The sequence below is a fragment of the Mastigoproctus giganteus genome, chromosome 1 (assembly GCF_048544385.1).
Source record: "Mastigoproctus giganteus isolate SK-2022 chromosome 1, ASM4854438v1, whole genome shotgun sequence".
Classification (NCBI taxonomy): domain Eukaryota; kingdom Metazoa; phylum Arthropoda; class Arachnida; order Uropygi; family Thelyphonidae; genus Mastigoproctus; species Mastigoproctus giganteus.
The window spans coordinates 245,845,745-245,863,086 of NC_143575.1; the positions used below are offsets into that span (position 1 = coordinate 245,845,745).

A 17,342-nucleotide genomic window follows, 5' to 3' on the forward strand; every position below is an offset into this window, starting at 1 on the left:
TCCACCAACAAACTACTGGCTGGCTAAAGGCAAATTTCTGCACATCAATCCTACATCTGTCTTTCCTCGATTTGAATTTATGCCCTCTCAGGTGATTATCCTGAGCAAGAGGAAGAATCCCATCAGCATTGAGCATGCTCAAACCATTCAAGGCTTTATACACCTCTATCAGATCACCTCGCTGGTGCCTAGTCTCCAGACACTGTAATTTGCAAAACTTAAGCCTTTCTTTGTAAGAGTATAACTTTGTTCCATTCACTAATCTTGTTGCCCTTCTCTATACTTGTTCCAGCAGCTCTACATCCTTCTTGAAATGAGGCCTCCAGACCTATATACAGTACCCAAGGTGTGGCCTGACCATTGCCTTATACAAGAGAATAAGCACCTCCTTATCCCTGCTAGAAAAATTCCTGTATATCATTAACAAGACACCATGAGCTACTCTTGCAGCCCGTCTGCACTGCTCAGAGAACTTCATATCTGCCTGCATAATTACCCCCAGGTCTTTTTCATTCTCTACCACTGTCACTGTAGTACGACAGAGTTGATACGTTGCTCTGGGGTTGCTGTTTCCCACATGTAGTATTTTACATTTGTCAATGTTAAACTTTATTTGCCACATCTCAGCCTATCTGCTCAACCTTTCCAGATCCTGTTGCAGCAGCATAGTGTCAGTAGTGTCCTTAACAACCCTGCCAACCTTTGTATCGTCTGCAAACTTGGATATTAAGCTGATATACCACCATCAATATCATTTATAAATACAGAAAATAATAATGGACCCAACACTGAACCCTGAGGGACTCCTCTAATAACATTAGTCCACGATGAGCAGTGTCCATTGATTACAACTCTGTCTTCTCCCCCTCAACCACCCCTTTATCCATAGAAGCAATTTGCCTCCAATGCCACACTGCTCCAATTTGTGCAGCAGTCTTTCATGTGCAACAGTATCAAAAGCCTTTCTAAGATCCAAGTATATAATATCAAAGTTATTCCCTGCATCCAGTTCTTTTGTGACTGCATCATAGTATCCAATCAAATTGGTCAGGCAAGACTTCCCCTTAACAAAACCATGCTGTGCCCGAGCTATAACTGAAGTCTTGTCTAGATGATCCTGCAGTGCTTCTTTAACCAATGCCTCCATTCATTTTCCTGGAACAGAAGTTAAACTCACAGGTCTATAATTACTTGTGTCAGCCTTTGATCCTCCTTTGTGAATTGGGGTCACATTTGCACATCTCCAGTCTGCGAGTACCTCCCAAGTCCAAGGAAGCTCTCATAATTACGGCTAAGGGTTTGCTTACTTCCTTTGCTGCCTCCTTTAATATAAGTGGATAGATCCCATTCACCCCAGGTGCCTTTCTTGTGTTTATCTTCAACAATTTCTCCTCCACTTTACTCTCAGTTATTACAAGATTCTCTAGCTTACTGCCAGAGTTGAATTCACCTCTGGCAGTCCCCTCGCTGAATAACTCCTCGTGTGAATGTCGATGCAAAATATTCATTTAGTTTGTTAGCTACCTGAGCAGGATCATCAACAGTTGACCCATCGATATCAAGTGGACCAATCTGATTCAACCCCTTCCTTCTAGAGTTTACATAAGTAAAGAACTCTTTGTGGTTTTTCTTTGCATCCCTTGCCAATGATGTCTTGTGATCTGCCTTCGCCTGCCCAACCTCCTTTGTAACTTGGTTACAGATCAACTTGTATCCATCATAGGCTTCTGTGTCATGTGTTAATTTATATGTATCCCATGCATTTTTCTTCTCTGTCATATGTCTCATTAGTTCACCTGACATCCATTTAGGCCTAAACCTTGAACAATATTTATTAGTTGGTATGTATAGCCTAGTAGCTTCCAAGATAAGTTCTGTGAATGCTTCCCATTTTGAATTTGCTGTTAATAACATCTTCAGTTGGTCCCACTGTATAGAATTTAAATACTGTCTCAGACCATCGTAGTCGCCTTTACGAAAGCAATAACCCTCCCCTTTACCCCTAACATTTACTCAAAGAGGTAACTACCTGATGGTAGTTACCTCTTTGAGTAAATCTCACTTCAGCACACTGTGATCACTGCCACCTAGTGGTTCATTTATCTGCAGATTCTTAATGCATGAAGAATCACTACTGATAATCAAATCAAGAGTATTACTTCCTCTAGTTGCCTCCCGAACATGCTGATGTAGAAAACAATCATCCAATAAATCCCCAAAAGCCTTGCTAGTGTGTGAGTGACCAGCCCCCAAATTCCAGTCAATATCTGGGAAATTAAAATCCCCCATTATAAGACTCTCTGATATACTGGCCCACTCTATTTCCGTGTACAGTTTCTTATTATACTCATCAGAGTCATTAGGCCTATAGCACACTCCTACTCTCAATTTTGATCTCCCAATGCTTATGTTACACCAAACTGACTTGACACTGCACTGTCCAGCAATGTCAACTGGCTTCACTGCCTTGGATTTTATGTGTTTCTTAACTAATAGCATAACCCCCTCCTCCCTTCTATCCTGTCTATCCTTTCTGTAGATGTTGTATTCTGCAAATTCCAGTTCTTCATTCCTTATATCTGTGTGACACCACGTCTCTGATATCCCAACAATATCTGCCTTTGATGCTTTGAGCAATACCTCAAATTCATCAAATTTATTTACCAAACTCCTAGCATTGGTGTACACGCAAGTATACATGCACCTGTTTCTATTCTTAGCTACCCTAACACAACCCAGTGCAAGAATCACTTTCACCTCTGCCAGTGGCTACTGTTAATCTATTAGTCTTTGTATCCCCCTAAGCTAGCAGTTTTCCGACCCACCTAACACTGCCTCGATAGCATCAGCAAATATTCTTGCATCCTTTCTATTTAAGTGTATCCCATCCCTGTAGAAGCAGGTCTCTCCTGTTAACAAGTACAGACCAGGCTGAAAAAATTCTACCCCTTGAGCCTTGCACAATCTTTCCAGGACCGAATTGATCGACAAGGCTCTCATCATATACTCTCTCCTATTGTGTCTAGGCAGAATTGCAGACACTTTCAAATTCAACCCTAATTCACGGCTTTTTTCAACAGTGACCTGTACTTGTTAAGTAATTCTGCTGGTGATATCATTAGTGCCAACTGCTGTTGATTACAACAGCAGTTGGCACTAATGTCACTAGCCAACTGCTAGTGACAACAGCATTCTCCTGCTGTTGAAATCATTAGTGCCAACGTGTACTATCACCTTTTGTGCCCTTAAAAGATGATATCCTCTCTACAATGTCATCAACCTTCGCCCCTGGCAGACATACCCTGGTCCTGTTCCTCCTATCCTTTTTACAAAGCATGTTCCCCGTTTCCCTGACAATAGAGTCACCAACAACTACTAGTTCCTGTGGGACCAGCGCATTTTGCTTTGGGGGTTTCTGCTGTGTTGCGTGATGAACAAGTGCAAGCTCTGGTGTTGATGTGGGCAGCTGAGAGCTTGATGGTTTACAAACTTAATGGTGACGTGAATTTTTATTTGCAGTTGTTGTCGCAATTGCAGGGTTTCTTTAAGCATGATTGAAGAGATCTTTATGGGTGAAATTTTGAGCTGGTGTTTTGCAGCCCATTGCTGGAGTTGCTGCAGCGCCTGGTTTGCTTGGGTTTCCAACTAGGCCCGGGAATCCGCTCCCACGGTCAATATCAGGTCATCAGCGAATGCTTGTGTCCCAGATCCATCACCAAGAACTCATCTAACACCATATTCCACAGGAGTGGTCCCAGCACCGACCCCTGTGGACAGCCTCTGGGTACTTCTTTTGTGACCTTTTGGTATTCTAAATTGATCTCCACTTTTCTATGTGATAATTAGTTGTCCATGACCTTGAATAGGTTTGTTGGCACCCCTGCCTCCCTTAACCTTGCCAGGACGCTTCGCCACCAAAGTGAGTCAAACGCCCCAGCAAAGTCAACCGAGATGAGAAGCAGGTACTTGTTTCTACGTTCTTGCACCGTCCTGAGTAGGTTTCCCAGTGCGTCCACTATCGAGGTCCCTGGCTTGAAGCCATACTGATTTGCGGCACGGAGTCCAGCTTTTCCGTAGTGGGCAATTATTCTTCTGTAAAGTAGTCTTTTGAATACTTTTCTTACTACCAAGAGCAGTGCGATGGGTCAATATACATCTGGGCTTTCTGGGTTTTTTGGAGTTAGTTTTAAGTTAGCCGTTTTCCAGGCATCTTCAACAGTTTTATTTAAGATTTCAGGCTCAATCATGTCGAGACCTTGGCATTTCTTGCTTCTTACTCGACTAGCTGCCACGCTGAGCTTGTCATTGGTAAAGGGGGGGGGCTCAATTGCCTGACTGGTGTAACTGGCATTGCTCTCGCATATTTTGCTCTGTGCTGGTAGTATCGGCACCGCTGGTTTCTGGTAGATTGTGTCCAGTATATTGTCCATCAACTGCTCCCAGGTCGTTGTAAGGTTTACCTGCCGGGTCCTGGTGGTGGCATTCACCTTCCCCCTGGGCATTCCGTAGGTGGCTACCTTGTAGACTAGGCACCAGGGGTCAGTGTTTCCTTCTGTGGATACTAAGAGCATCTTTTGCCCTTCTTACTAATGCCATTAAGAAGAGCGTCTTTTGCTCTTCTTAATGGCATCAGTATAGCGGTTTCCTATTTCCCTATATTGCTGTCTCAAGTGGTTTCTTATTTCCCTATATTGCTGTCTCTGCAGATCATGGCCCGTTTGCAGGCCATGATCTGCAGACCCTCTGAAAGTCCTTCCTTGCTTTTATTGTTTGCCACTAGGAGAATGCCAATTTCTCGAGTCCACCAGGGTACAGCCCCCAGTTGGGGGTGTTTTTCTCTTATTGCTTGGTTACTGATAGTTTCCGAACTATGCTATGACAGTTCCATAGTAGGTCGTCCGGGCTGTTCAGTGGGTTACTGGTGATCGCTGTGGTCGGTAGTTCTTTGAATAGCGGCCAGTCTGCTTTGGCAACTGCATATCCATGGCATCGTTGGTTGATTGTTGTTGCTCTTGTCATTGTTCTTGTGCAAGTTATAACTCGGTGATCCGAGGTGGTCCTGGCTTCCTCCACCCTCTAGTCGGCCACGTGGTTTGCCAGGTTCCTAGTGGCTAAGGATATGTCAATTGTTGCCTCCCAGAGGGTGTTACAGAATGTCAATAACTGATGTGGCTGGTTTAGGACCGCTAACTGTGATCCTGTCAGGTAATTCTCAAGCTGCTGTCCGTTTGCTGTCCCTTTTCTATCATCTGTAGCGCCATACCATAGCGGGGAGCGGCAGTTTACATCCGTGCCTATTATGATTCTTTCGTTTGGCAGGGTATTCTGTAGGTAGGTGGTTGATGGCGATCTCTATTTCTTGTCCCGGTCTACTGTATAGAGCCACCACGTAGAGGGAACCCAGTGCTGTGATGAGTTGGGCACAGGCTGCCCAAGCCGTGCACAGTTGCGTTAATATTCTTGTTTCTGACCAATACTGCCGCCCACGGGCTGTCTTCCTCTGTGTGGATCACTTTATATTGTAGTGGGTAGTCCGCCACCCGTTGTTGTTGTTATTTGGTTTTCAGGAGCATTAGCAACTAAGGCCATATTGCTCCAGGAATATGTGGTGGCCATTCCCTGACCTTTCCACATCCTCCGTATTTGGTGGTGATGGGCTCGAACCCCGGTCTAATCAAGAAGTGTGTGCTACGCACTGCTGCTCCTTCCCACCTGGCTACGGAGGCGCCTCCTGCCTTGCATGGACGTGTTAATTTGTATGTATCCCATGCATTTTTCTTCTCTGTCATATGTCTCATTAGTTCATCTGACATCCACTTAGGCCTAAACCTTGAACAATATTTTTTAGTTGGTATGTAAAGCCTAGTAGCTTCCAAGATAAGTTCTTCGAATGCTTCCCATTTTGAATTTGCTGTTGGTAACATCATCAGTTGGTCCCACTGTATAGAATTTAAATACTGCCTCAGTCTATCGTAGTCGCCTTTACGAAAGCAATAACCCTTCCCTTTACCCCTAATGGTAGTTACCTCTTTGAGTAAATCCCACTTCAGAACACTGTGATCACTGCCACCTAGTGGTTCATTTATCTGCAGATTCTTAATGCATGAAGAATCATTACTGATAATCAAATCAAGAGTATTACTCCCTCTAGTTGCCCCCTAACATGCTGATGTAGAAAACAATCATCCAATAAATCCACAAAACCTTGCTAGTGTGTGAGTGATCAGCTCCCGACAAGGGCCTCGACCTCGTGGACAAACGGAAACAGGCAAAGTTGGTCGACTTTGAACGGTACCAGCAGCTAAACCGAGAAGTCTGACAAAGAATGACAGCAGAAAGAGAAGCATACTGGAACCAAGTGGCAGATGATCTTGAAGTGGCGGCATCCAAAAACGAGTACTGCACTCTCTACCGCACCGTCAGATGTCTGAGTGGAAAGACCAAATTGACTAGTGACAACATCAAGAATGCTGATGGGACCTTCGTGCGATCACCATCCGAACGCCTGCAACGGTGGAGTGAATTCTTCAAAGCTTTGTATAATCACGACCCACCTCAGGGACCGCCAGCAACAGCACTCTCGATCGACCCCCCTGAGGTCTCCATGGTTGATGTTGAGCCTACAGTAGAAGAAGTGAAAGCAGCCATACAATCCTTGAAGAATGGCAGGGCACCAGGAGTGGACCAAGTCACCACAGAAGCGATCAAAGCCGGGGGAGATGTACTGCTTCGCCGACTACGCTCACTCCTCAAAACCATCTGGTGCACTGAACAAATTCCGTTAACGTGGAGGAAAGCCATTATCGTACCGATCCACAAGAAAGGTGATAACCGGGACTGCAAGAACTACTGTGGCATCAGCTTCCTTTCCATCATCGGAAAGGTCTTTATGAAGATCATCCAGTCAAGACTGCAAAAACATCGCGAGCAAACCAGTCGAGAAGAACAGGCAGGATTTAGACCCGGGCGAGGATGCTGTGATCAAATCTTTGCCATTCGTCAGCTGATGGAGGAGAGGACCCGGTGTGGACAGCGAACCGTCATTGTTTTCATTGACTTTAAGTCTGCTTTCGACTGTGTCCACCGGTCTGCCTTATGGAAACTACTAGAGGTTGAACATGTACCTCGAAAAGTCATCACACTCCTCCAAACTGCATACAACGGTTTAACCAGCCAGGTGCGCATCCAGAACGATTTATCTGAGGAATTTACCATCCAAACTGGAGTCCACCAAGGGGATGTAGCCTCCCCGTTGCTTTTCAACATCGTGGTCGACGCCATTATGAGGCAAGCATTCAGAAACAGACAGGGTATACAATATGACAAGGATCACTATGTGACTGACCTGATGTTTGCTGATGATAGTGCTATCCTTGCCGGTAACGACGCTGAAGCCACGGACATCCTCTACGACATTGCCCACATTGCCCGGCCATACGGTTTGAAGATCAATGCTGGTAAGACAAAGGCCCTGACAACAGATGGGTCGCAAGCCACCATCTATCTCGAAGGCGTCCAGATCGAGCAAGTGCAGGACTTTAAATACCTTGGGTCGCTGGTCCAGGAGAAGAAAGTTGCATCCACCATGGAAATCCACAGCAGAATTGGACAGGCGGCCACTGCGTTCGCCTCGCTCAAATGGTGTCTGTGGAAGAGGACCAACATTTCCACAAAGACTAAAATCCGACTCTTCCGGACTTTGATCCTGCCCATTCTTCTTTACGGATCGGAAACATGGATTTGTCTCAAGTTAGATTTGAACAAACTTGAGGTATTCCAAATGCGATGCCTGCGGCAGATCTTGGGCATCTCTCTTCGCGACTGCATCACTAATGATACCATCCGCGCCAGATGCCAACAGCAACCAACCATTGCCGACCAAATCCAGAAGCGAAGGCTTAGATGGTTTGGCCACGTATGTAGAATGGGCACGAACAGAATATCATTCACACTCCTTTGGAGACAACGACCCACCCAATGGAGCATCCAACGGACCGTGCCTAGGAAAATGTGGGCCAAGCAAGTGGAAGATGACTTGAAGAGCCGACGTCTCGACCTTAACCAGGCCAGGACTGAAGCCATGGATCGTAAGGTATGGAAGAACATCACAGAGCAAGTCCGAAACCCTGCGGCACCTACAGCAGCATACTGGTTGCGTGGCCAACCGCCTCCCCCAGCTGCCAGCTAAGGACCAAAGAAGAAGAAGAAGATCAGCCCCCAAATTGTAGTCAATATCTGTGAAATTAAAATCCCCCATTATAAGACTCTCTGATTTACTGGCCCACTCTATTTCCCTGTACAATTTCTTATTATAGTCATCAGAGTCATTAGGCCTATAGCACACTCCTACTCTCAATTTTGATCTCCCAATGCTTATGTCACACCAAACTGACTCAACACTGCTCTGTCCAGCAATGTCGACTGGCTTCACTTCCTTGGATTTTATATATTTCTTAACTAATAGCATAACCCCTCCTCCCTTCCTATCCTGTCTGTCCCTTCTGTAGACATTGTACTCCGCAAATTCCAGTTCTGCATTCCTTATATCTGTGTGACACCACGTCTCTGAAATCCCCACAATATCTGCCTTTGATGTTTTGAGCAATACCTCAAATTCGTCAAATTTATTTACTAAACTCCTAGCATTGGTGTATACGCAAGTATACATGCACCTGTTCTTTTTCTTAGCTACCCTAACTGAACCCATGTGTTTACTTGTACCCCAATGATTCCCAGCAGTCTCTGAAATATCGTGCATCTTATTTTCCAGCCTGTGGCTCATTCCAATAGAAGCAGTGCAAGAATCACTTTCACCTCTGCCAGTGGCTACTGTTAATCTATTAGTCCTTGTATCCCCCTTATCTAGCAGTTTTCCGACCCACCTAACACTGCCTCGATAGCATCAGCAAACATTCTTGCATCCTTTCTATTTAAGTGTATCCCATCCCTGTAGAAGCAGTCTCTCCTGTTAACAAGTACAGACCAGGCTGAAAAAAATTCTACCCCTTGAGCCTTGCACAATCTTTCCAGGGCCGAATTGATCGACAAGGCTCTCACATCATACACTCCCTCCTATCGCGTCTGGGCAGAATTGCAGACACTTTCAAATTCAACCCTAATTCACAGCTTTTTTTCAACAGTGACCTGTACTTGTTAAGTAATTCCGCCGGTCTCCTACTCTTAATATGTAACAAGTGGAATAAATACTGTATAGTATAGAGTTTTGAGAGTTCTCTTTTTTAAACCCCAATCCTGCCAAAAGATTTTGAATAACATGGCCATAAAAGTTTTAAATTTTTTGGAGAGATTCTGGATATGTGATAAGAATGACAATTTTTCATCAAAAATGATTCCAAGATGCTTTAGGGTGGTAACAGGTGACAAAGATACTCCATTAAACTCGACAACGGAGGTCTATAGTGGTCCAGTTTTCCGTGAAATATCATCATCTTGGTTTTAGATGGTGACACTCTTAATTTATTTTTCAGAGTCCAATCCAGCAAGTTACCGAGTACAGAGTTGGCCCATTGTTTCAATTGGGACCTGGAGTTACCATATACTAAGATGGAGAGAGAGAGAGATCATCAGCAAAGGCAATCATTTGCACATTGGCCATGTCAGAGACAGAAGATAGCCAATCAATGAAAACAAGGTTCCACATAAGGGGGGGGGGCCAAGAATTGAACCCTGGGTGCCAACCTCAAGAAACAGCTTTAGATACTGGCTGATGTTTGGTTTAGATATAGACAGTATGTTCACAAAGTAATTTTTGAAAAGAAGGAAGAGATGTCTAGAACAACAAGCAATTCTAATGGCACTGTAGGACTAGTAAATTAGAATAAAAAAATATGACACATACTTGTACAGAGCATATGTATGGTACTCATTAAGTTTCTTTATTCTTTCTTCAAGGTCTGGACTTTTAGCAGATTTCTCAATTGATGAAACAAAGAGATCTATATATGAATCAAGTGAAAATAAATACATTGGATCTACGTATGCCATGTCTGCTAAAACAAAATATAAAATCGATGCCCGTGACGCTGATGGGCGATATTCCTGAAAAAAACATATGAATAAAATCATTTTTAGTCAATAATATGAATTACTAATTAAGAGTATTTTAATGAGATGAAATTATTTATTATATGTGTTCATTTTAATAGATTAAAATTATTAAGTATTAAATTTTTTACACAAATATTTGTTATAAAGTTCATAAATAAGTTTGTTTGTTTGTTATTTAGTTTTTAGGAGCATTAGCAACTAAGGCCATATTGCTCCGGGGATATGCGGTGGTTCCCTGACCTTTTTGTATCCTCCATATTTGGTGGTCACAGGCTTGAATCCTGGTCTAATCAAGAAGTGTGTGCTATGCACTGCTGCTCCTGCCCACCTGGCTACATAAATAAGTAGTCTTGTGTATGTTTGGATCGAGCTCCATATGCTCCACCCTTTTTTAATTTATCAACACATATCTATAATGGGAATTAGACAAAATTAAATTCAGAGGTAAAAAATTATTGCACACTATAAAAAAAATAAACTTCATAGGACAATGAAATTATTTGTTTTATTCTTCTTTCTGACAGTGTCTTTCCAGAACACATGTTCTACACTTAGGAGTTTATGCAGAGGTGAGGTGAGGTGAAGGTTCTATAGGTCAAATGAATTATGGAGTATTGCTTATGTGTTTAGCATTAGCATTAGCATTAGTAGAGGCATTTGATGCAAGAAAGCAAGCTTATGCAGCATCAGCCAAAAAAAAAAAAAAAAGTAACATAAATAAATAAAAATAACCACTTCCACTTCACCCCTCTGTTCGTTCGAAATACCTGTCCAGCTGAGTTTATTAGCTGAAAGAAATGGTACAGAGTACTAGCTGCTAAATGGCAAGTATGAAGGACAGCCAAAAATTACAAATAGCTGTTTTTCTCTTTTAATACAATAAATATCAATAATTCTGTGTTTCTATTTTAGCATAATAAATAACATTTTTTTTAACATTTAATTTTAGTTTTAATCATAATTAAATTTAATATCATTGGCACGCTCTACAATGATCTTAGGCATTATGAGGTTAGTACACTAAAATTCATTCTTTTTAACTTTGATATGAATTAACTACCAGGATTTTTGCTTTCTGGTATTAACACAGGGGATGGGGGAAAATGTAGCCAGGTTTTTGGCACCCTTGGAAAATTCATGGTTATGTGCCTTTTTTCGATAATTGATAAAATCATAATAAATAAAAATAAGTACATTTAGACCTTTGTTTAACAAGTGTCTTTACAGTGAATTTTTCGAATTCCCTATTTAAAACAGTTTCCCTAGAACAAATAAAATTTTCCATATAATGAATGGATTATGATGGTGGCATGTCAAAATTAATTGGACTTTTGTTGTTTTATTTAAATTATAAATCACTACATTCATGATTACCTGTTTATATAGCAAGCACAAAAACACTATACACACATTATTTATAACTTCTAACTTATTCAGTATCGTAGAATATACACAATGCACAAATTGGAAACTGCTATGCATTAGAGCGTGTGCAGATGAAGTGGTTGCCTGATCGGTCCATTCAAAGTTACGTTCTGGACAGCAAATAGATTGACATGTACTCAGATTTAAGGATGCATACAGGCTTAAATCACCCTCTGAAAACATGTCATTTGGCAAAAATTTATTTTCACACCCCCCCCACTCTCATCCTAATGGGACATAATCTAAGGGTGCCATTTCGTCAGCTAGCCACGGGTGCCGAAATGGCTTGGTATGAAACTGATGTGGCCTGTCAGAGGTGCCCTTAGCACCTGCCCCAATGCCAAGGAGTTCCTAAGCTACTGGGGGGAAGAGGATACTCTATCTGAAAAATTGGGCTTTTATAAATTTTTGCTAATGCCTTTTAACAATTTTGAATATCTATATATAAGTTTACATGTTTCTGCATACTAAATTCATTTGTAAAAAATTATTTTAGAAAAACACGCCATTAGCATTTTGAACATTCCCCCATGTTAGACACAAAAGAGAGAGAGAGAGAGAGTCTGTGTGTGTGTGTAAAATAACATACATTAAGAACATATAATATACAGAATAAATAAGAAATTTTGAGAATAAATACTAAACTTCTATTGCAATGACAGACAATAAAATAAAATACATACGGGAAACAAAACCCAGAAACAAAACAGCTATGCAGAATGTTGATAAAAAAGTAAATGAATAAGTTTTGTTATACGTTTACATGTTGCAATTTTCCTATATATTTTATTTTATTTGATTATTTTCCTTTGTTGAAGAAACTCTGCATTTAAACCTGAAGGCACTAATTTATTCTTGTAAATAAATTCATATTTTTTACCATCTTGTGCTATTTACAAGTAATGTTTTCCATTTTCCTAAGGTAGATTAATTATATAATCTGCATGTTCACATGCAGATTATATATTTCCTAATTTTCCTAAATATGGTTTACAAAAGTTATGTAGGCATAAATATTTTTTTATTTACCTCTCTGGCAGCATCAATTTTAGCTTCTGTATCTTGACTTTCAATTAACCGTTGTTCTACTTCGGTTGATATGACTTTGGAACTCTTCAAAGTTTCAACCAGAACTTCATCATCCAGCAAAGAACCCTGTGCCTCATTTAACAATCTGAAATTTTTGAGTACAAAAATTGAGTACAAAAATTGAGTACAAATTTGAGTACAAAAATTGACAAACTGTTTTTTATAGTTCATTCAACTTTTATTCCCTCTACTCTTTACCTATATTAAGTAATTACTGTTTTCCAATATACATGGTGATTCAAAAGTCTCCATACATAGGGAATAATTTATTTTTTTCTGTTTTTAGGTACTCTTCTGTAAGGGCACAGAAAGGCACTTTTACAAAAGGATACATCCATATGTGTTTAACAGTTTGTTAAAAAAGTGGCCATTTTTTTATGTATGGAGACTTTTGAATCAACCTGTAGAAGTGCATGTATAAAGAGTGACAACAGATATGGTATAATCATAACAATTTCATTTAAAATATGCTTTATTATCAAATAAAATAATTCGGGGGTAAAAAACTCCTATAGTGAACTCAAAAAAGTGTTTAGCAATAATTTTGAGGGAAGTCAAAATGAATAATAACAGAAACTTTGATCGAAACATATGCAGAAATTGTAGAGTGAAAAATTAAGTGTGGATTAGGCACCTTTCAAATCATCCATCAAGTTCTTCTTAAAAACCATTAAATTAAGCACAACTTCAACCATGAAAATGTTCTTGAAACAATGACTTGAGCATTATCTTGAACCTCAGCAGTATTGCCATAATGAACTTTAACCAAAAACCAAATGGCAATTAGACATTATCATACATAAGTTTACACTTTTTATGGTTAATGATTTCAAAGTGAAGTGTACCTGGTTTGGGTTTCCAAATTAAAAAGTCAATCTGCATATTATATATCATTTGACAGATGCTATTAGATAATAACTATTAAAAAATATGTCTCTCTAAAAAGTGATGACATAAAAGTTCAAACATCATTATTTTTAAAACCCTCCTAGACGTTTTAATTTATAGTATTAAGCCCTAAGTAAATAGGACTTAATATTATAAATGAATAAATTTAATGAAATTTAAGAACATGTCAATCAATGCAATTTTTAAAATGCATATCATAAAACAATTTATTCAGTTTTTTAAAAGTGATTACCATAAACTTAATATTGGCAACTGCCCACATGATATACTGATTTTTTGTTACCTTAAGATTTTGTCTTCTAATTCTTGAAGCTTAATTTTTCCAGAAGAAATATTTTTTACAACCTTTTTTTTTTGTTCTTCTAAATCGGGTCGTTCCTTCCGAACAACAATTCCTAATAGTTGTGCTTCTAGACCTATACAATAGAAAACCATTATTATACAACCAATATTATACTCTTATTTCTTGTACAATCAATATTATACAAGAAATAAGAGTCACTAAGTATAAACAACACACACACACATAACATAATGAATAAACAAGACCATTAATGAATTTTAAAAATATACAGAGATCCCTCCTCAATTACAACTATAGTTTTGTCAACCATAGATTTGAGATAATGTGGTTATACCAAAGTTTTACAATCTGCATTAATATTAATATTAGCATTGGCATATGATGCAAGGAAATAAGCTTATACAGCATTAGCAAAAAAAACATATAAACTGCTTGTGTACCCTGTATGCACAAAAGATGTTTTATGTGAAAACATCATTAATAAAAATTGTAACTGTTTTAAAATCAAACAGCTAGAACCAAAGTTATTAATAATGTAATATTTTATGCTCACACCCGCTACTTACTCTACCAAATAAACGTTTGGAAGAGGTTAGCGAAATCCAAACAATTAGCCTAATTGCCCATTTGATTACAGACATTGGTTGAATAGTATGATTTTTTGACATCGCTACTGCATACTACTACAGTATGATAATTTGACATCAATACAAATACAAGTATTTGTATTGTTGCAATCTGTATTTTCGTTACATTCCATTATTAGGTGCTGTTATAGATGTTTTTACAACAATAATTTTCTGATTAGTCAAAGGGACTGAATACCACACTACTATAGCTGAGTGTGCAATGATGCCGAAGTCAATTGTAGAGCATTGTCGAGATTATAGCGCAACACAAACTAAGAAAATAAAAACAGAGGTAGCAATGAGTGTGTGAGAACAAAGACTATTGAGATTGTGTAAAAGACAAACAGAAAAATCAAATGTTGGATTTAGCAGTGCCTTCAACCAGTAATGCCACTCCATCTAATAATGATGTACGTGAAGTGAGTATTAATTATGTACAACAGAACATTTCTCCAATTGTGGAGTGGATAAGTTTAAATGATCAAGCTCCTTTTCCTTACACCAACTACTATTTACATAAGAACATGTATTGAGAATTTAAATGGATATTTATGAAAAATGATTTCTGTTCTGTATGCCACATTTGTAATCGTCTATGGTTCAAAAATGACACAAAGAAACCAGCTGTTAAAGATACATCATTGATATGCGCTGCATTTTTTTATGTGGACATTTACAGGATCCTTGTATGTAATAGCTGTAGAGGATCACTTAAGAACAAGGATCTTAAGCATTATCCAATGGCAAGTGATAATTACAACAGTTGTCTATATGTCTCCTAACAGCAGCATTGACTTCATTCAATTCGTTTTGTTGCCATACTCATACTGGAATACCCATGTTCATGAGCAGTAATTTCGATGTTAATTTTGGATCAGAAGAAACTAAACCGTTAATTACTTTCCTGCAGGAAATATTCAATCTAATTCTCAACACTAATCCCTCAATTTCAACTACAAGTTACCTCAATTGATAATGTTTTCCAGAGATATTTAGATATGTTGCAATCAAAAGTATATGTCTCTTACTTCAGCTATCATAAATCCATTGTACCTTGTTTTCCAGCTGTGATCAATGTGAATGATAAATAAAATATTTACAATACAAAAGCTCTTTTATTTTGTAATCAATATATACAAATCAAAATACCTAAAAGAAATGTGAAGGTTAGTGACCTTTATGGAAATGATGTCATTTATGTAATCTCGTCTTGCATTTTCATCAAAGATTCAAGACAGAAATGATGCAAATGACTTAATTCCACATTGCATTTTCATGACAAATTGGTTTTACTTCGGTCTGAAATTTAGTAGGTGCTGTCAAAGATGTTTTCACATCAAAAACCCTACCCCACCCTTTTTTCCATTCCCTTCTAATAATTTGACTAATTTTCCCTAAAACTTTATTCAAACTACGCATTTCCACAAACACCAACAGAAGAGGGTTTCAGTCCAATCTCCACAAACAAAAGAACATAACAATTACTGCTCTTGCCTCCCATAGATCACGGAGAGACTTTAATGCATAGTGCAGCGAGAGAGAGAGAGAGAGAGAGATAACTTGTTTACATTCTACCCTAGTGGTTCCCTTTTGTTACTCAAATCACATTTTGATTTAAAAAAGAAGTTATATTCATGGCAGGCCTACAGAATGATTGCCAATGAAATCAATAGCATTTTTTTCTAATCTTGCAGCATACTTGAAGGGAGTCATGGTGCACTGTGGTGCCGGGACAAACATTATGGGAATCACTGAAATCTATGCTCTCAACAACACACTTGTCATTATCAAGTATAGTGATGAGTGGATATGTTACTGTCACTCTACAGACTGTTTTATTTTACTAATAATTACTTATTTTCGATGTATTTTGGACTAGTTTTCATAATTCTTTGAAGACTGAGAAGTGGGAGAAGAAACACGTTTCGAGGTATCAAATGAAGGTGCGACCTAAGGGAAATAGTTGATATTTTCTGAACATTTATTTATGTCTTGTTCATCACTTTGATCTTACCTTTTATTTTTCTTATTGTATTGTCAATCTCATCATTGTTTTCATGTTTTACAAATGAAGTTTACTGTGTTTTTTTTATATATATTTTATTGGCTTATTTATTGTTATTTCCCTGTTTTATATGCGAGGCTTGATCTTGACAAATCGGATACTTTCCGGAAACATATCCCTCACAGTTGGTGAGGAAGTCCAGTGTATTTCAAATTAATATAAATTTTGAATAGCATGTTGCACAGGTTATCTTTGCACAGGTTAAAAAAAAAAAACTTCACCTGTGTAAAACTGAGAATCTATTTCTTTTTAATTGACTCCATACATCACACAATTCACCTCTACTCCTTCACTAAATATTATATTATTAATTTAGCCTTTGTTGGAAAACAAAGGTTCAGATAATGAACAGGAGTTGTAGGTGGTAGATGAGGAAGAGAGGATTTCATTCATACAAGAATCATTTCAATGATCAATCAGAGCAGGTGATACGATGAGATTATTACAAATAGCCATCCTACCAAGAAAGAAAGGAAGCAGTTACACATATCAACCCAGCTGGCACTGTAATAGTAATAATGCCATGCCTTTATGGAAGGGGTAGATCACTGCAAAATTGTAATCAGAGGTACTTAGAAAATAACTAATATTAGAGGTACCTAGGGAATAACTAATATTAGACGTACCTAGGGAATAACTAATATTAGAGGTACTTAGGGAATAACTAACATTAATTATGTTGTAAAGAGGAAAAGATCATAAAACATTAGTTGTGTGGTTTTTTTGGGGTTCTAATGGAGTCATATGATTATAAATAAAACCATGGAGCTTCACTGGTTCCATAATTTTAGTTTCTATATTGTTGAAAGAAGGAACAGAACATACATAGTAATATATATAATATCAGTGTTTA

The 17,342-nt window shown here is 38.8% G+C and overlaps 1 protein-coding gene across 1 annotated transcript in view; it reads right to left on the reverse strand.

Moving 5' to 3' along the window:
- The window catches only part of kl-2 (dynein heavy chain 2, axonemal kl-2), a 1,174,416-nt gene that overhangs the window by 183,188 nt on the left and 973,886 nt on the right, over nucleotides 1-17,342 (reverse strand). Inside the window, exons 62-64 of the mRNA XM_090369487.1 lie at nucleotides 13,775-13,907; nucleotides 12,523-12,667; nucleotides 9,860-10,059 (exon numbers count right to left, since the gene is read on the reverse strand). Of these exons, the coding sequence (XP_090225613.1) occupies nucleotides 9,860-10,059; nucleotides 12,523-12,667; nucleotides 13,775-13,907 (478 nt within the window). The remainder of the gene's footprint in view (nucleotides 1-9,859; nucleotides 10,060-12,522; nucleotides 12,668-13,774; nucleotides 13,908-17,342) is intronic.